This window comes from Notechis scutatus, chromosome Z (genome assembly GCF_049901735.1).
Source record: "Notechis scutatus isolate UNSWTSFEM ecotype Mainland chromosome Z, rNotScu1.2, whole genome shotgun sequence".
Classification (NCBI taxonomy): domain Eukaryota; kingdom Metazoa; phylum Chordata; class Lepidosauria; order Squamata; family Elapidae; genus Notechis; species Notechis scutatus.
The window spans coordinates 139913868-139935760 of NC_142025.1; the positions used below are offsets into that span (position 1 = coordinate 139913868).

A 21893-nucleotide genomic window follows, 5' to 3' on the forward strand; every position below is an offset into this window, starting at 1 on the left:
CATAAGCAGACGGCAAAGGTAATGATAGAGGGAGAACTGACAGAATCTATCGATATAAGAAAAGGAACAAGGCAAGGGTGCCCACTATCACCTTTGTTGTTTGTGTTAACTTTGGAAGTGCTAAACAGAAATATTAGAGATGAAAAGAATATAAAACGGATGAAAATTAAAAAGGAAGAATTTAAGTTGCAAGCATTTGCAGATGATCTGGTTTTTATTTTAGAAGACCCACTAGAAACAGCATCACAACTGATAGAAAAGATAGAGAAATATGGAAAGGTGGCTGGTTTGAAAATAAATAAAGATAAGACAAAGATCTTGACAAAGAATATGCTATCAAGACAAAAGGAAGAATTGGCAGACCTATTGAAAATTCAGCTCACAAATAAGATCAAGTACTTGGGGATATACTTGACAGCAAGATGCAGTACACTAAAAGAGAATAATTATATCAAACTTAAGCAGCAGATAGTGCTACATTTGGCGAAATGGGAAAATTTACAACTGTCATTAATAGGGAGAATATCAACAATCAAGATGAATATATTACCCAGATGTTGTGGCTCCAATTCCCGGGCCTGTGCTGCTAGAGGAAGAGGACTTGGAAGACGAGGAGGAGGAACTGGGAATGCCTTCCTCCCCAGGACCTTCCTCTCTGGCAATGCCTTCCTCCCTGATAATGCCTCAGGTTTCATCAGACAACCAAGAGGAACAGCCTGAGATTAATCAGGAGGAAGGCATATTGGAGCAGCCCCTGACAGGGAGTCAAGAGGAAGAATGTTGGCTTGATCCTAGGCAGCATCATAGGGAGAAATGTGAGCAGCAATGTAGGAGGCGTGGGAGGGTCAGAGAGTGACCTGAGTCATTGAACCACACCCCACAGGGGATAAAAGTGGGTGTGTTGTTGGCTGGAACTTTGTACGGGATAAAAGTTTAATCTTACTTCAGGTTTTTCATTGTGAATGAGTCTTGTGGTCTGCCTTGTAATTCTCTGTGAGTAGCTTTTTACTTGTTATCAATTCGGACTTGGCAGGCAGAGCGTGTTAGAATGCCAAGGACATTATCAGTTCCAAAGAATTAACTCTGTGAAGTCCGAGCCAGCTTGCCTGCCTGTGTTTGTGTGAGTTTGTACTATTTCATCTTTTGAGAAAGAAGAAAGGTGAGACAGAACACCCAGAATTTTATATTTGTTTCAATAGATATTGTTTCAATATAGAAGACCCACTAGAAACAGCATCAAAATTGATAGAAAAGATAGAGACATATGGAAAGGTGGCTGGTTTGAAAATAAATAAAGATAAGACAAAGATCTTGACAAAGAATATGCTATCAAGACAAAAGGAAGAATTGGCAGACCTATTGAAAATTCAGCTCACAAATAAGATCAAGTACTTGGGGATATACTTGACAGCAAGATGCAGTACACTAAAAGAGAATAATTATATCAAACTTAAGCAGCAGATAGTGCTACATTTGGCGAAATGGGAAAATTTACAACTGTCATTAATAGGGAGAATATCAACAATCAAGATGAATATATTACCCAGCATTTTATATTTGTTTCAAACAATTCCAATTAGGCTTGGAAAAGACTACTTTGAAGATTTAAATAAAATTGTCTTGAAATATATATGGCAAGGTAAGAAAGCAAGAATAAAGTTAAAACTTTTGGAAGATGCTAGAATAAGAGGAGGATTTGGTTTGCCTAATTGGGAGTTGTACTACCAAGCTACAAATTTGATGTTGGTTAAGGAATGGATAACATTAAGAAATACTAGATTGTTGACATTAGGAGGACATGATCTGTTGTTGGGGTGGCATGCTTTTTTATGGTACAAAGGAACTAAAACACAGGGGTACTTTAGAAGACATTATATACAGGAGTCTCTGTGGTTAAATTGGGAGAAGATTAAAAGACAATGTTATTTGAAAATTCCAGTCTGGCCATCGACTATTGAAGCATTTTCTTATCCTATAATATACAAAAAGGAACACACAGTTAGATATGGTGAAATATTGAATGAAAAGGTTGAACTTAAATCTATGCAAAATCTAGAGGAACAAGGTATAAAGATGAATTGGTTTTCATATGCGCAAATACATTCAAGGTATGATAAAGATTCTAAAACAGAAGGTTTCTATGATAAACTGACTGATTTAGATAAGATTTTGACAGGTACTGATGAAAAGGTGATTAAAAAATTGTATGGATATTTATTAGAAATTAAACTAGAAGAAGAACAAGTTAAAGAAACAATGATTGCTTGGGGAAGAATTTTGGATATGGGATTGATCTAGAGAAATGGCAAAAATTGTGGTCTCAAAATTATAAAATGACAATGTCAACAGCATATAAAGAAAATTTGTATAAGATGTTTTACAGGTGGCACTTTCCCCGACAAGAATAGCAAGAATGTTCAAGAATAAATCCGAAAAATGTTGGAAATGTCATCAGATACCTGGCTCATATTACCATATGTGGTGGACTTGTGCGGATGCTAAAAATACTGGACTAAAATCCACACATGGTTGGAAAAAATGACAAAAAGCATATAGATTTGAAACCAGAGATATTTTTATTGGGAATTTTACCTGAAATATATAGTAAAGACTTGAAATACCTGATTGTAAATGTATTAACAGCGGCTAGGATTGCATTTGCTAAAAACTGGAAAAATGAGAAAATACCATCACAGGAGGAAATCATTAAGAAAATATTGGAATGTGCTGAAATGAGTAGATTGACATTTGAAATTAGAGAACAAGATGATAAACAATTTTATAAAATTTGGGATCTATTCTATCAATGGTTAGACAATAAAATATAGTAATGAAATAGGTAGACTTTTAGAAAATAATAAATATATAAAGATGTATTCTTTTCTTATTATATCTACAAAATGATTCTAGGATAGATCTGGGATGATGATATGAATTGTCATAAAACAAATTAAGTAAAATATGACCATTTTGGAAAACATGAATGAATAAAAGTATAGTCAAATGATTGATTAATAATGATATTAATGTATTTAATATATTGATTGAAAATACGAGATTATATACAATGTAATTATAATTGAAGACTATGAAATGGAAGCACAAAACCATTTGTAAACCAACCGGCACACTGTATGTACATATATGGAAGATGAAATGATGTTTTTATGTTTCGTTTGTTTATGTTTGTTTTAAAAACCAATAATTTTTTTAAAAAAGAAAATGTAAAAAATATTAGATTCTCTATATAACTGTAATAAAAAGAACAGTCACAATTTCAGCCATGATATTGTTCAGTCCTTGATGTTCTCTGACCTTGGTAGACATTTATTACCTAACAAGATAACAATATCTGTACAGACAACCAAGCTCAGAGAGCACCAAGGAATCCACAGTTAAACCCTAAACAACACATATTGTTGTATATGGTATTGTCAGATATTTTCAAATTAAAAACTGCTAGGTGACTTAATTGTGATTAAGGAGCCATGGTGGCTCAGTGGTTAGAATGCAATATTACAGGCTAACCATAGCCAGGATTATGACCATAGCCAGGATTTGATCCTGACTGGCTCAAGGTTGACTCAGCCTTCCCTCATTCCAAAGTCGGTAAAATGAGGACTCAGATTGTTTGGAACCTGCATTACGTATCTGATATTAATACAGTTGAGAAAGTCCAGAAATATTTCACAAGAAGAGTTCTCCACTCCTCTACTCGTTGCAGAATACCTTATGCCACCAGACTCGAAATTCTAGACCTAGAAAACCTAGAATTACACCACCTTTGGTCTGATCTGAATATAGTATATAAAATCATACAATGCAATGTCCTACCTGTCAATGAATACTTCAGCTTCAACTATAACAATACAAGAGCACACAATAGATACAAACTCAAGGAAAATCGCACCAAACTTGATTGCAGGGAATACGACTTCAGCAACAGAGTGGTCAATATCTGGAATACTCTACTTGACTCTGTGGTTTCTTTCTCAAATCCCAAAAACTTTAACCTTGGACTGTCTACTATTGATCTCACCCCTTTCCCAAGAGGTCAGTAGGGGGTGCACACCAACGTGCCTACCATCTCTGTCCTATTGTTTCTTTTACTTTCTTTCTTATATGTATCCATTTCATGTATTCATAACCATGCTTACACTTATACCTGTTATCTTATAGTCGCTTGACAAAATAAATAAAAAATAAGAATAAAATATGCTGACTTTGTAAACCACTCAGAGTGTGCTGTGACATTCTATGGAGCAATATATACAGGGGTGGGATTCTACCAGTTCACACCTATTCGCTAGAACCGGTTGTTAACATTCGAAGCAGTTTGGAGAACTGGTTATTCGAAGAAATTACTGGCCTAATCCTGTAAAGAAGGCAGGAAGGAAATATTCTGGTGTTGCTTACAGAAACTGCCTCTCCGTTAACCCTTATTACATTCTTGGCAGGACTAGACTTGTGTTCTAAACAATTTCTTGTGAACAGCTTTATATATATACCACAAGCCAGGCAAACACCTGGGCACAAACAGATCCCCCCTGATACCTCCAGCTCAAACACACCCCAACCAGGCACCCAGATGAAACCCAGCTTCCTAACTAATGATAGCCGTCCATTTACCCGAAGCCAAGCTGCACTAAAGGCCTCCATTAAAGTAACACAATGCTGCCAGCCAATCAAGATACAAAAAGAGCCAAAAAAACAGACAGAAGATATCAGAGACACCCATCAAGCAGAACACAGCAAACTCCGAGACCAATAAACACAGACCAAGACTCCCAACCAATCAGGATGAAGAAAAAAACCATTCTGGCACAGCAATAGGCTGCCCCAAATTTAAATCTGAAACCACTGTAAAGTCTGACCCACAGACGGACACAATACAGAAGCCTGATGATGGCAGATGAGATTCTGCTGAAGCGTTGCTACAACTTTAAAAGAACTACAATGGCGTGGGAAAATACCCGAACCAAGCCGAACACCATACATGTAAGTACCCTGAAAACTTAAGAAAACATATATATATATATATATATATATATATATATATATATATATATATATATATATATATATATATATATATATATATATATATATATATGGTATTCAGTTTTGTTCAGGTATTTTCTGACGTCATTATAGTTGTGCTTTTAAAGTTGTAGCAACATTTTCGCAGAATCGGCAGAAGAAATATATATATATATATATATATATATATATATATATATATATATATATATATATATATATATATTCTTAAGTTTTCGGTACTTACATGTATGGCCTTAAGCTTTGTTGGGTATTTTCCCACGTCATAGTAGTGGTGCTTTTAAAGTTGTAGCAACGTTTCAGCAGAATCTCATCTGCCATCATCAGGCTTCTGTATTGTACAATACAGAAGCCTGATGATAATGAGATCTGCTGAAACGCTGTACAACTTTAAAAGCACCACTACTATGACGGGAAAAACTTCCAACAAAGCTGAAGGCCATATATATGAGTGTGTGTGTGTGTGTGTGTGTGTGTGTATGTGTATGTGTATGTGTATGTATATGTGTATGTATGTATGTATGTCTATATATATATATATATGTGTGTGTGTGAAATATATGTGGATCTTTGGTTATTCGGGTTTTCTCCTGCGTAAGATTGGAAGTATCTAGGCAGCGTTTCAATGAAGTCTCATTCATCATCTTCAGGCTTGTGTCTTCGGCTCTATGCTTCTCATCACTCTGAGAAGCACAGAGCCGAAGCACAAGCCTGAAGATGATGAATGAGACTTCCTCAGCGTGCCTAGATACTTCCAATCTTACGTGGGGAAAAATAACCAAGATCCACATACAAATACCCGCGAGAACCTCAGAAAACAAATATGAAATATATATATATATATATTGGTATTAGTTATTGGGTGATTTGAGCTGGTGAGCTGTGATCTTGCTGTTTGGCTTCGAGTTCGTGGTCGTGCTGCATCTTCATGGTGGGGGTCAGTTCGCTTCATGTATGGCTCAGAGGGGTTTGAAGTGGATAGTGATGCAGCTGCAGTGCGGCTTCTGGTCTGTGGTTGTGTCTCATCTTCTGTGTGGGTGGGAGTCTGCTTTTTACGTGGAAGTGTGGTGGTGGCATCTTGTGTGGCCCTCGTGGGTGTGGGTCTGGTGTCATTCATCATGTTAGGTACTCGTCTGTTCATGAGGGCGGGTTTCCAAATGGCTGGTAAGCGGGAGGTGTCATCTCTTTTATTCATGCTGTGTGGGCGTTTTTCTATCTCTATGGCTTCTGTGATTATTCTGTTGTTGAAGTCTTCGGTTTTGGCGATAGTTCTAGTATTTTTAAAGTCAATCCCATGTCCTGTGGCTTTGAGGTGTTGGACCAGGGAAGAGGTCGGTTCTTCTTTTTTGATTGAGTTCTTATGTTCTTCAATGCGTGCACTTATTCTTCTGTTAGTTTGTCCAATGTATGTGGTGGGTCAGGCGGTGCAAGGGATTTCGTATACTCCTTGGTTTTCTAACTGAGTATGAATGTATGAAATATATATATATATATGTATGAAATATATATAAATGTATATATATGCCACCTTGTAAAGTATAGGAAAGGGCATGACTTGATAAAATCATTATTTTTTTCTCCTCATTAAATGTTTTTTGGTATTTAAGTCAGGCCTGAAAACAATTATATAACATTTGGGAAGAAAGATGCAGCTCAGCAAACCAGCACTAGAGGCCAAGATGGAAAATATCTCCACCGCCACCATGTACTTCCCCTTGGTGCTCAAATAGGTTGGGACAAAGGATATCCAAACACTACAGAAGACCAACATGCTGAAAGTGATGAATTTGGCTTCATTGAATGTATCAGGTAATTTCCTGGCCATGAAGGCAACTGTGAAACTAACAACAGCCAAGAAGCCCAAATAGCTTAGGACACTGTAGAACATAGTCACAGAGCCTTGATTGCACTGCAGAATAATTTCTTCAACTACTGAATCCATATCTGTATCTGGGAAAGGGGGAGAACTTTTTAGCCATATTATGCAAATACCTATTTGAATAAGAGAACAGGAAATGACAATGGAGTTGGACAGTCTCTTTCCCACAAGCATTCTCATCTTGGATCCTGGCTTGGTGGCCTGGAAAGCTAGAACCACCGTGACAGTTTTTGCCAGCACTGAAGAAACTGCCATTGCAAAGACAATCCCAAAAGTTGCTTGTTGCAGGAGACATACCATCTTCTCAGGATGACCAATGAATAGGAATGCAGAAAGGAAACAGAGCAGGAGGGAGATGAGGAGAATGTAAGTGAGGTCTCGGTTATTGGCAATGATGATAGGAGAATTGTGGTTTTTTACAAATATTGCAAGCACCATCACCAAGAGCAAAGAAAACAAAATAACAAAGAAAACCAAACTGATTCCCAAAGGTTCCTCATAAGACAAAAATGTTGAAGTTTTAGGAATACAGGAATCCTGATTGTTGCTTGGATAGCTTCCTTCTGGACACAAGTAACAATCGTTTGTATCTGAAAAATAAAATGATTTGAAGATCTTCTGCTGAATATAGAGTAAGGTATATCTTTATAATATTCTTTGTATAGTTAGAATGTTTTTATTTCCAGTTCATTAAACACTTAAATATTAGTCTGTATATTTCAAGAATGCTCTAACTCTTTAAGCAATCTGTTTAATGTGGTGAAGTTGTATTTTAATTTCAAAATGAAATGTAAAAGATTTTTAGAATTTTAATTCTTTATATAAGTATATAATTCTCCATATAATTCATGCATTTGAACTAGGTAGGATAATAATGTTCATCTGATTTGTCTTCAGCAAGTTCTAATACTACAATATATCAATCCCATTCAAAATATTGGACAAAATATCAGGCAAAAGAGACTTCAGTTGTACAGTTTTGCATTTGGAAACTGCTACCATCATGTGAGATAAACCCCAACATAATATTTCTTACCTTCCTTTTCTGAAATCTTCCCATGTGGGCATAGAATGCAGTCATAGCAACAAAAGGGCTGCCCTTCCTTCATTTTCTTGCTGGAACCAGGATTGCAACTCCCAGTGCATAATGAAACAGGCTGGGACTGGAGTAGAAACAGCAAACAAACAAACAAGAACAATGAAGATATTAGTCTGAATTAGGATATAATTAATAATAAGTTATTAAATTTGTATGCTACCCAATTCAATAGCTCTTAACAAACAAATGAACTACAATAAAGCTAATTGATGATGATAATGATGTGATAATGTTGATTCTGTAGCAGTGGTGGGATTCAATTTTTTTTACTACCGGTTCTGTGGGTGTGGCTTGGTGGGTGTGGCAGGGGAAGGTTACTGTAAAATCTCCAGTCAGAGGTGGTATTAGCCAGTTCTCTAAACGACTCAAAATTTCCGCTACCAGTTCTCCAGAACTGGTCAGAACCTGCTGAATACTACCTCTGTTCTGTGGGCCAGATCTCTCCACACTTTCTGATCTTGAACTACTTTTTTGAGTTGTTTTATGATCTGGCAGGTGTTAGTTATGATGGTGTCCAGACACTGTGTTCTTTGGTGGCCTGGTTTCCTGTCACTGCTAAGCATAATTGTTTTCTATAAAGCTGTTTAAATGTTGTGTTCTACTTATGTAGACACTGGCCTACAGTATTGTGTATGGAAAGATGCATCAGATTTTCAGCCTTTCCAAATATATATAATTTTTACTGTATGAATCTATTGTATTCCACTTTGAAGCTATTTTTAAACTTGCTTCATTGACCATTTTCAGTTGCATAAAAATAATGTTTAACCCATTATATATAACCCCAAAGGTTCTTTTTCAAGAAACAACTGGAATTTAGGAAGAAGCAATATATCTTCAAACAGAAAATCCATTTGCTTCTTGAAAAAGAACTTGGGGACAACCATGACCTAGATGACTGAGAATCTCTATAGACATTATATACAATGCATTATATACAAAATTTTAGCAGTATACCTATTACAGTATTACAATGATAGTGTAATATTACACTATTACTATTACTACACTACAGGTAGTCCTTGAATATAACTATTTGCTTAATGTTTGAAGTTATGACAATGTAGAGAAAAGTGACTTAGGCCAACCCTTCCACTTAGTATCACAGCATCCCCACAGTCATGTGATCAACATTTAGGCACATGGAAAATGGTACATATTTATAATGATTGTACATTCACACAATCACATAACCTCTATTTGTGACCATTTAGCCAGCTTCCAACAGGCAAAGTCAATGTAGGAAGCTGTATTTGCTTAATGACTGTGTGTTTCATGTAATAATCATGCCAAAAAAGGTCATAAAATCAAGTGCAACTCATTTAACAACTGCTTCCATTAGTAATGGAAGTTCCAGCCCAAGTTTCGTCCTACACTGAGTACTACCTGTAATCAATAAACTGATAGCTAGGTCACATGATCAGTCCTTTGTCAGGATGTTACACAGTGGCTTTTTATTTTCTTTTTTGACACCAGGATAGCAATCTTCACTGTGTAATGAAACAGACTAAGACCAAATTTGAGTAATAGTTTTTGTATTGGTTGATGTGGATTGGCCTTTTGCAAATACCAGTGATGGAATGTTACTACTGTGATTTGATGAGTTTTTAACTCTGGGTGATCTCATACCTACTTTAAGGATTACTGATGGAAGCCTATGAAAGTGATGAAATGTGAACATTTTCCAAAACTTTGAGAAAGTGAGATTTTTAAAATATTGGGCTGCTTGGGGGACATGTACGTAGTCATTTAGCTAGCTAGGACACTTGAAGACATTCTGCATTGTTCTATCTATGTATGTATATCAATGAATCTCCATTTCAGGGTAACTTTTATGTGTTTATGCCCATCCAGAGACTTCTTAGAGATCCAAGAAGTTGCACCATTTTTTTTTGCTGAGCTCTAATTTCCTGGATGCAAGAAAGGAATCAACCAGAATCAGTGGAACCAAGCACTGAGATAGGAAATTCAAATTTACTCACATTGAACAATCTCATACATTAAATGTTTAAGTTTGGGCCGACCTGTTTCTAAGTAAAGTTCTGCATTAGATATAAGCATTTTATTTTTAGGCTTTTCTTAGATCTCGATTGGATAATCTTAAACAGAGATGGGCTGTTTGTTTCAGCCTTGTGGATAGCATGTAAAAATGTGCCATCTAATTCTTATTTGAATTAATGTCCATCCCAGTTTGGTAAAAGCAGGCTCAATTTCTGTACAACAATTTACTTCAGAAACTGGTTGAGAACACCCATAGGTTTTGTACAGTTGAAATTTAATTGTAAGCATTGATCCTAAAAGAACTTTTTGTATTTGTGTTACTGTAATAACAAACACAACAGATTCAAAGAAGATTAACCAAATAGTTCATTTAATCTGTAATTTATACATTATAATTTGAAGAAAAAGAGATATCACATATCCACAGCTAAGCAATGCAAATTTAAAAAGCAAAATTTCAACTATTTGTCTTTTCTTTTGAATAAACTGTCATAATAATAATAAATTGTTAGTCAGCATGAACAATACAATTGAAATGTATATCTGTAGAAAACCGAGTTCTATTTTTTTTAAAAAAGAATATGAAATAACGAATTGTCTGTCTGTCTGTTTATCTATTTGTCAACTCTGAGTGGCATCCAATAAAGAAAAACATAAACGTCCAAATGCCATCTTATTTGGTCTATACTATATGTACCATTAACAACTCCCAAAACCAGAAAAAACATATTACCCAAAACAATAAGGAAGCTTCAATCCAAAAAGAAATCACTTTGGCGGAAAACCAAATCTGGTCACATTGCCAACTTCAAAAGCTGATACAAAAATTTATGCCACCAGATAAAAACTGAATGGACCAATTATCACATTACACAAGAAGAAAACCTTCAATGGACCAATTCCACCCACGCTTTCTACAATTCTGTAAACAACAAACTAAAAGACTCAAGGTTCATCCCATCCCTGAAAGGACCTAATGGTAAAGACTGCAACGATGAGACTATTATAGCCTACATCTTTAACACATTCTTTGGCTCAGTATTTGTAAATAGCAACGGATCATGCCCAGTATTTCCTAGTCAAACCACAGTCAACTACAATGATCTAATACATATCGATTTTACAGAAGACAATGTTGAAAAAGCACTACGCAATCTGAAACCATCTCTATCTATTGGACCTGATGGAATATGTGCCTATTTCTTTAAAAAGCTATCCACTGCCATAACAGAACCTTAAAGCATAATCTTTGAAAAATCTTTCAGGACCAGCTCCTTGCCAAAACTATGGTCACAAGCCATGATCATCCCCATCTTCAAAAAGGAAGACCCCAGCCTAGTTGAAAATTACAGACCAATCTCTTTATTCTGCGTCACCTGTAAAGTCATGGAATCAATTATTAACCAATCCATTATCCTCCACTTAGAAACAAACAACCTACTCTCTAATAAACAATTTGGTTTCAGGAAAAAACTATCATGTAATCTGCAATTCTTACACTGCAGAAACATATGGTCTACTCAACTTGATCAGGGCAAAGCAATAGATGCAATTTGCATAAACTTCTGTAAAGCCTTTGATTCAGTGGTACAGGACAAACTACTAAAACTAAAATCTTATGGTATCTTTGGACACCTGCATAACTGGATAGAAGCATTCCTGTCAAACAGACAACAAATGTTCAAAATTGGGAGCATCCTATCAAATTCTGTACCTGTCAACAGTGGTGTCCCCCAAGGCAGTGGTGTCCCCCCAAGACCAACTCTTTTCATACTCTACATAAATGACCTCTGTGATCATATCAAGAGCAACTGTGTTATCTTCACTAATGATGTAAAGCTATTCAACACCACAGACAATACTGCTACCCTTCACAAAGACCTTGACTATGTATCAGAATGGTCAAACAAATGGCAACTTCAAATCTCAACAAATAAATGCTCTGTCTTACATATTGGCAAAAAAAATCAGAAAATAAAATACAGGCTGAATAGTCAAGACCTTGTTGATGATCCAAACTCTTTCAAGGATCTTGGAGTACTCATCTCTAATGATCTAAGTGCTAGAGCCCACTGTAACTACATAACGAAAAAGGCGTTAAGAGTTGTTAACCTAATCTTATGTAGCTTTTTCTCTGGTAATATTACACTAATAACTAGAGCATACAAAACATTTGCTAGACCAATACTCAAATACAGCTCATCAGTCTGGAACCCACATTATGTATCTGATATTAACACAGTTGAGAAAGTCCAGAAATATTAAACAAGAAGAGTTCTCCACTCCTCTACTCGTTGCAGAATACCTTATGCCACCAGAAAACCTAGAATTACACTGCCTTTGGTCTGATCTGAGTATAGTATATAAAATCATACATTGCAATGTTCTACCTGTCAATGAATACTTCCGCTTCAAACACAAGACCAAACAATAGATGCAAACTCAAGGTTAATCACACCAAACTTGATTGCAGGAAATACGAGTTCTGCAACAGAGTGGTTAATGTCTGGAATACTCTACCTGACTCTGTGGTTTCTTCCCCAAACCCCAAAAACTTTAACCTTAGACTGTCTACTATTGACCTCACCCCTTTCCTAAGTGGTCTGTAGGGGTCCTGCATAAGCACACCAACGTGTCTACCGTCCCTGTCCTACTGTTTCTTTTATTTCTTTTATTTTTCTTATACGTATCCATGTATTCATAACTATGTTTTTACTTATACCTATTATCTTGTAAAGAATTGACAAAAATAAATAAATAAATAAAAAATAAAATAAAATAAAATCTTCTCTGTTAGTGCATCAACCACCAGTGGTGAACAGCTTCTCCTTCAGAACTCAATGCCAGCCAGTACAACCACATTTTAAAACTTTTCTGAAGGCTAAAAGAGAGGGGATGGATCTTATATTCCATGGCAAGATGTTCTAAATGGCAAGAGCCTTGGCAGAAAAGGATCTTTTCCTGGGTCACATCAGCTGAAATTCTTTGCCTGATGGGATTTTAAAGTAGGCCTCTTCTGCCAACACAAGTAGGGTGTGCCAATCCCATTTGGGAAAGTTACTTCATATATCATATCAAATGTTTTCTTTCATTGTAATAACTAATGAATTCATTCCCAGAAGGAGGATCCCACCTGGTTAAACCAACTGTGCCAGGTTATTATATCTTCATTTATGGTGAATATTTTGTCTGAAAAAACTGCAGGGTTTACCCTCCCAACTTTAACTCTCTTGAAGGACTGGTTAGAAGATACAATCCAGTTCAATATATCATATCCAGCTAGTAATTCTCCATTGTAGTCAATAGAAATCAGATCCCCAGCGCTGTTATTAAATGTGAGACCTTTTAAAAAGTTGTGCAGCTAGAGGAAAAAGCAAATATACAATATTAGAAAGTGGGGTTTAATTGTGGGGGGAAGCTAAGAAGAATTTGGTGCAGTGAAAATCATGGAATAGAATAGAATGGAATACTTTATTTGGTCAAATATGATTAGACACACAAGGAAGTTGTCCTTGTTGCAGAAACTCTCAGTATACATGCAAAACAACAGAACAATAATCACAATAATGATATTAATAAGAGACAGTAGTAGGAAAGATGAGAAGCATAACAACAATGCTGTCATACCACATAGATAATATACATAGACAGTACTGTGTGGATTGGGTGTTCAGTAGTGAGATGACTGAACAAGGGAAAAATGTCTCTGTGTCTAGTTGTTTTGAACTGAAGCATCCTGAGGACAGGAGTTGAAACAGTTTATGTCTAGGATGTGAGGGGTTAATAATCAGGATGTGTGGGGTTAATCAATCAGGATGGGATGTGGCTAATCAAACCAGGGACTCTTATGTCCTTTCCAGAGATGGGAAAAGAGATAAAAATTAATTAACTTGGGGAGCAGTCTAAGAAGAATTTAATGTAGTGGAAATCATGGAATAGAATGGAACTGAACAGAGTAGAATGGAACAGAACAAAACAGAATATTTTATCTGGCCAAGTATGATTAGACACACAAGAATTTTTCTCCATGTACATGCAAAACAACAGAATGATCATAATCATAATAATGATATAAATTAGAAAAAGTAGGTGAAAAGGTGAGAATAATGATAATACAGCTATACCATGTAGGTAAATACATAATACTGTGGGAATTAGGTATTTGGCAGAGTGATGGCACAACAGGGAGGGGAATGTATCTGTGCCTGGTTGTTTACAGAAAAAGATGTTGAGACTCTAGAAAGAGTACAGAGAAGAGTAACCAGGATGATTAGGGGACTGGAAGCTAAAACATACAACGAATGGTTGCAGGAACTGGGCTTGGCTTGTCTAGTAAAGAGAAGGACCAGGGGAGGGAGACAGGACAGCAGTCTTCCAATATTTGAGAGGCTGCCACAGGGAGGAAGGGGTCAAGCTATTTTCTAAAGCACCTGTAGGCCAGACAAGGAATAATGGATGGAAACTGAACAAGGAGAGATTCAACCTGGAAATAAGGAGAAACTTTCTGACAGTGAGAACAATCAACTAATGGAACACCTTGCCCTCAGAATTTGTGGGAGCACCATCACTTGAGACTTTCAAAAAGAGATCGGACTGTCATCTGTCAGAAATGGTGTAGGGTCTCCCATTTGGGGGGGGGGTTGGACTAGATGACCTACAAAGTCCCTTCCAACTCTGGTTATCTGTTATCTGTTTTGACATGCAATGTCATAAAACAGCATCCCAAGAGAAGGTGTTGAAACAGTTTATGTCTAGGATGTGAGGTTTAATCATCAGGATGTGATATAGCTAATGAAACCAGAGAACCTTTTGTCTTTTCCAGATATAGGAAAGGATATAAAAATGAATTGCTATAATTAATGTTAAGGGGCTCATTTTGCTTTATACAAATAATGTTTTTCTTCAAGATGATGTTCAGTCCATTACCTGCCATGAATCTTGATTTTGAAGCCTCAATCTTCCTTTGCTTGCCACTGACCATTGGACAGATCTGGATGAAATCAGGGCATTCAATGCATGTGCTGCTGCATAAACAGAATTATAAATACTATAGCTGTGACCAGTTATCTGCTTTTCAAAAAAAGTTACAGGAAGATCTTCCAGTTTCTCTTCTCCTGTGCAAATATCACCAACTACCTCACCTACGTTTGAAGTTTTAAATGCACAAACAAAAGATTGCTGCCAAAAATCCTTGATAAATCCATCTTCTGTCATGGAAGGATGTCTACTTTCAGAAAATGTCTGGAATCCTGGTGGGTCATTGGCATGAATTGTGAAAGACAGAGCACCATTCATTATGTCACTATCCCAATTTCTTTGATATACATATGAGTTGAGCTCCATTTGTGCAGTAAATACCCACACTTTACCTTTGACAACATCTGTTATGCTTTTTCTTGATAAATATGCTAGCCATCTCAGCCTTACCATACTATCAGATTCTCCATAAATTATCAGAACATTAGCATTGCTATCCATAATTTTATCATGTATTTCTGCACCTTCACTGAACAAGTCATACATTTCATTAGGAGTTGTTATTTCACCAATTCTCTCTATATATGAAAAACAGATATTGTGCTGGGATAATAAGGGAACAATTGTTTCTATAACTCTTTCTCCATTATCATTGGCCATCACCATTATCCCAACCCATGACCATCTGAAATGGAGAAGCAGAGACAGAATCCCTTCATATTGAAGACTTTCCAGTGGAGTCATGTGGAAGAAAAGAAGTCCTGGTGTTTTATAATTCATGATGGGGCCAGAGCCGTAGACAATCTGCATATGGATTGAGAACAAAAGACAGAGATAAAGAGAGTCACATTTCATAGTTATTTTCATGCTTTTAAAAAACATGGCATACGTTCATACAGCAACACAAGAAATGCTTACATGAATAAGCAAAACATAGCATTGCTGAAGTTAGATTGAAAGGACAGAAAAGAGAGATAAAGCAAGATCAGCTGCTAGAGAGATAGAAGAATGCAAACAAGTATCCTCCTTAATAGGAAAGAAGAGAAGAAAATGGATAAAATGTGACATTTTAGAGAAAATTCTGACTATCTTCCTGAAGAGATTGTTTACACCCAACCTAATCTCTTTAGTCACAAGTACTCATGTTTTGAGCAATTTTAAATGCAATGCAGTATTATTGAATGAATGAATGAATGAATGAATTGTATTTTATGACAAATAGCTATGTCTGTTACAACTTAGGCCTTAATAGTAATAGTAATATTTATTAATATTTGCTTAATTTATTAATATTTGCTTAATATTTAATAAGCAAATCTTCCCTCCTGTTTCTGCATTTAACTAATCTTCATTCACTCATCAATAAGATAGATGAACTACTTTTAAATAGAAACAACACAGACTTTTAAAATTTGGCAGCCCTCTGCTTCATTGAAATGTGGCTGAATGACTCAATTAATGATAGCTGCTTGCAAATTACAGTATTTCAGATTAAATCAGTATTGGATTGAGGAGGCAAAGTAAAAGCTACAGGCTTGCCTTGAATTACCATTGTCCAGAACATCCCCCTTCCCTTTTCTTTATTGTGAATTTGGATTGCAGATTCACTTCCATGAAGAACTCTAAATAGGGAAAATCCTGAATCAAATTTAATATTAAAGGGGCCCTTGATTCTGCAGAAATCTTTGCAGATCTTTCAAAAGCTCTTGGCCTTTGAAATGTTTTGGACAGTCTTACCCCAGACTTCTTTTGATATTTCCATTTTTCATTATCCTTTTTTTCACTGTTGCATTACTTGTGTTTTTATTATTTACAGTCTATTGTCCATAGTTTGTGTTGTATATTTTCTACATAAGCCTCCAAAAGCAATTGTGGTTGCAAAAAAAAACATTTAATCAATAAATAAAACCCTCATTTTCTATAGGAGTTGTAATTGGTGTACACTATCCTTACTTCTTCATTCATCTTTTCTGTAATTTCTTTTGTATCTAATTTGTGTACACATCTCTGGAATAATATCATTGTCATCAAAGTTTAGGTGACAATATTTTTGTGAAACTAAATTATGCTAAAAAACTTTTTGGTATTTGGGTTACATAGTTCTTACATGACTGGAAATATTTAAAAGCCATGTAATCAGAAAAAAAATTCACATTTTTCATTCATACCAAAGTAGTTTGCTGTCTTAGATAAAATTTCTCTAACTTTTTATTGTCCTTCTTTTTAAAATAGGGTGTGTGTGTGAAAGGATTTTAACAGAGAAGAAGCACACAAAGTACAATGTTATTTAAAAGAATCCCAATTTCTACCTCTAATTTACCAAATAAAATGGAAAAGTTCTAAAAAGTCAGGTATGCTCTCTTTCTTACCTGTGGAGTCTTATAGATATCCAAGAGATCTGCAATGGCAATGGAAGTTTTGGAGTCTAGTCCGCCAATCACTGAGATCAGATGATTCTGGATACCACAGATATAATTGGGAGAAAAGTTTTCCATGTTGTAAATGAGTAACATTGTAGCATGGTATGTTTTCTGTGCATTGATGTAACTGTCATAGATGTGGAAGCCAAGAGTGACATTGGATAAGATCTCTGGGCTTTTATTGATCTCCTGGACTGCAAATGCCAGAGCCACGATACTTTGGTAATATTTAGGTACTAATCTAAAATAGAAGATAAATTCAATGTCAGATAAATATTTAAAAGTTTTTTAAATAACAGACACATGAATTATAGCATCTCGTGTTATATGTCTTAGAGTATTTTTATTAGTATGTATATGACACTAATGCAGTGAAGGTTTTATAAAGCAGTTATTTTATACAATATAATATATGGAAAAAGTAGTCAATATTTTATACATGTTTACTAATTTACGCAAAACATTGTATTTTTCCTTTATTTTTAGAAATCACTCTTTGGTTCTTTGACTGAATAATATATTCATAATATATATTAATGAAAACTTTTCATATCACCAAGGTATGAAAAAATGCCACATTTTACTACAATTATCTCAATTGTATATAAATCAAAAGGAAGAAAATCACAAGGAAGAATGTGTAAAATTTGCAGAGAAGATGCAAACAATTAAACTTTACCAGACCTATCTATATAGAAAAATAATGATTTAAATGATTTTCTCCTGGCCCAGATTTATCATTAAACATTGGCTGAGTAACATTATGAATTATGATTGAATTATGAATTAGTAGCAGCTTGTACAGTTAGAATATGTGGAACTAAGCATAAAATCCTTACATAAACTCTTCAGGCAATGGTGATGGTGGAAGAATGCTGAACTCTGGGGTAGCACGCAGGAAAGCAGCTAGAGTGACAATGCCACCCACAATGACATCACCTGGCTGATGGTATATATGATATGGATCATGAGGACTTTGAACTTTACATTGGATATTATATGATTTAGAAAGTATGCGATTAAATAAAGTTAGTGAGAATATTATTAAAGTTAACATTGTTGGAGAAAAGCCAATCTTTCCCTGACTTCTTTGATGACAGTGATATTAGTATTCTGGTAACAAAAGGTGGTTATAATGCAAACCTTAGAAAAGAATAGTTTCCACAAACTGTGTTGTAGAATTGAAGTATTTTTAGTCTACCTGAAAAAGTTGAGACATTTATAATATTCTCCATGAAATTCTGTATCTGGTTGAACATAAACAAAATAACTACCATCCTTTCAAAAGTAAATAGGCATGCAATTACTTCATGGAAATCCCAAGAGAATTTAAGGAAACATGTCTTGATTGATGGAAAAGATTTCTATTTCATTTGAAAAGAAGACACTTAAAATGGAAAAGATGTATTCTTAAGAAAAAAATACAATTCTCCCTCAAGTTTGTGCTCTCCAAAGAGATCAGCTGTAGATTTTTGCTGTCTGTTGAACATGCTATACTAGAGTGATGTTGCTATAACATTGCTGTCCAGCATGATCATGAATGTGACTCTAATATTTGGGCATTAGCATAACCGATAAATCAGGGAAGTATGGGAAATATGCAGGGGACTACCCCAAGGCTCTGTTTTAGGCCCAGTACTCTTCAACATCTTCATCAATGATTTGGACGAGGGGATAGATGTGGAACTCATCAAATTTTCAGATGACACCAAGCTATCAGGAATAGCCAACACTCCAGAAGATAGGCTTAAGATACAGAAGGATCTTGACAGACTTGAACATTGGGTGCTATCTAACAAAATGAAATTCAATGGTGAAAAAAGTAAGGTTCTATATTTAGGCAAGAAAAATAAAATGCACAGATATACTATATGTGGTACCTTGTTCAATAGTAGTAAATGTGAAAGGGAGTCCTAGTGGACAATCATTTAAATATGAGCCAGCAGTATACTGCAGCTGCCAAAAAAGCCAACACAGTTCAAGGCTGCATAAACAAAGGAATAGAATCAAGATCACATGACATGTTAATACTGTTAGATTGCAGGGTGAGTGAAGACTCAGGACTCTCAGATTGGTAAAACGTTTTATTTTGTCTCTGCAGGAACTGAAGTACCCAAGCCACGGCAGCCCCTTTTACAGCGGAGGTGTCTGCAGCTTCAGCCAGTGATGAATGTTTGTTTTCTTGCTTCCATGGCTCAACCAATCACAGGTAAGTATGCTAATATTTAACACCTCTCCCCACTGGTCCAGGTTCACCAATCTGGTGTTCTTAGTGTACATAGTCCTGCAAGTAGGCAGGGCTTTTATGGGTATGACCTGACCTACGCAGCTTAGTCATCGGTGGGTTTTCAGCCGATTGGGGTGGTTCTATCATCTCTCTGAGTTCTTTTGTTGGAACCTCCTGGAAACTCTTCACGGGTGTGGCCATCTTATTTCTGCTAGAGGACGCACTCTCGTTTCTCTCCCTGGCCTGTTCTTCTCTGGTCTCACTGACCCATCGCTGGACTGCCAGTACGTGATTGTGCTCTCTGTTTGGGTTTGATATTAATTGTTGAGGGTTTGCCTCGTTAGTTGTCAGGGCCTGGTGTATTTGTTTTTTTTTTGGGGGGACTTATCCCTTTCCCCTTTGGGGGTGTCTGGCATTTCTGGTGATCCCCTTATCTGTCGTCCCCAGAGTTGATCGATATGCCTCCTCCAATTTCTGCCATCGTTTGTTTTGACCCGGTAGGATTGGGGGATTGTTATTTGGGTTACTTTGGCTGGTATCCATAGTAGTTCGCCTGTTAGGTTTCTGGCGTGTACTGGGTCACCCTCCTGCAATGCCCAGCATCTGCTGGACAAATTTACAAGGTTGTCAGTGTTGTATTGGGGGTGTAGTCTGTTTAGTTGTGACATTAGTTTCCTTCCCATCAATAGTTCAGCAGGACTTTTGTTAGTTTTTGTGCTGGGTGTTATATGTTGAATGCTTAGTAACTTGTCTATTTTGGCTTGGTTAGTGGCCCTAACTTGGTTAGTGTTTCCTTCATTAATCACACTATTCTCTCCACTTGGCCATTTATCGAGGGGTGTCCCAGGGCAGAGAGGACATGTCTTATCCCATTTGTTGCCAGGAATCCCTCGAAATGGGTGGTTGTGAACTGTGGGCCATTATCAGACGCTATTACATCAGACAACCCATGTGTCGCAAATAGTTTTCTGAGGGCTCTAATTACCGCTTCGGTTGTGGTGGATTGGATAATGCTGTCCTCCAACCATTCAGAGTACACATCCACCACTACCAGGAATGTGTGTCCCTTCACCAGCCCCACAAAGTCTATGTGTAACCTCAACCATGGTCCCTGTGGAGTTTCCAATTTGTGGGTGGGTGTGGTGGAGGTGCAAGCTGGGACTCTTGGCAGACTTCTCAGGTTGCTACCCAGGTACCTATGTCCTTGTCTATCCCTGGACACCACACATAGCTCCTTGCCCATTATTTCATCTTTACTATTCCCAGGTGCCCTGTGTGCAGCATTTCTAATATTCCTTCCCTTAGCTCTTTCAGGGTTTCCACTCAGTCCCCCCATAGCAAACATCTGATAGTTCTGTTTGGTAATTTTTGAATGGTTTGATGTCCTCCACCATCTCTGGCCACCCCCTCCACACCCAGTTCAAGATTTGCGCCAGGGTTTTGTCCTTTGCGCTAGCTCTCACGATGTCTGTGGCTGTCACTGGAGCAGTTTCAAGAGTCTCCATTAGAAGCATGGATGTGGATGATGCTAGATCATCATCTAGGTCTGGCAGGGGGCACCAGCTGAGTGTGTCAGTGTGGTCTATGTTCTTCCCGGGTCTGTGTATTAGGTCGTAGTCATAGGCTGAGTGGAATTCTGTCCATCTTGTCATTCTGGGTGACAGGATGTTCAGTGTTGTCTGGTTTCCTACGAATATTCCCAGCAGCGCCTTGTGATTGGTGACTAGGGTGAATTTTCTCCCATAATTTTCTAGTGGAAGCATTTAATTCCTGTTACTGTGGCCAATGCTTCCTTATCGAGTTGGCTATAGTTTCGTTCAGGTTTTGATGGTGTTTTTGAGTAAACAACTATGGGGCTTCTTTTCCATCTGGGAGTGTGTGGCTGATTATTGCACCTATCCTGAATGGTGATGCATCACATGTCAGGATTAATGGGAATGCCTCGCTGTATTGTGTTAATACGCTATCTAATGTTAGGATGTTCTTTATGCCTTTGAACGCCGCTTCTTCCTTCTGCCCCTAGGTCCAGGCTCCTTTCTTGTCAAGCAGTCTGTGTAAAGGTTCTGTGATTGTTGCTTTCTGTGGTAAAAATATATTATAGAAGTTAAGTAGTCCCAAGAAAGGTTGTGGGTCAGTTTTGTTTTTTTGGTGTGGGGGCTTCTTTAATTGCTTTGAGTTTGCTTTCAGTGGGGTGTATTCCTGAGCTATCTATCAGGTATCTTAGGAACT

The 21893-nt window shown here is 36.7% G+C and overlaps 1 protein-coding gene across 1 annotated transcript; it reads right to left on the minus strand.

Annotated features, from left to right (window-relative positions):
• Positions 1-3584: 3584 nt before the first annotated feature.
• Positions 3585-21316, minus strand: LOC148129338 (vomeronasal type-2 receptor 26-like). The gene is made up of 8 exons (XM_087947281.1): positions 21128-21316; positions 18277-18380; positions 17387-17678; positions 14967-15821; positions 13174-13401; positions 7977-8103; positions 6664-7530; positions 3585-3670 (listed from the first exon to the last, which is right to left on the minus strand). Exons 1-8 carry the CDS (start codon positions 21314-21316, stop codon positions 3585-3587), a joined length of 2748 nt encoding a protein of 915 aa, XP_087803407.1.
• Between the last annotated feature and the right edge of the window lie 577 nt (positions 21317-21893).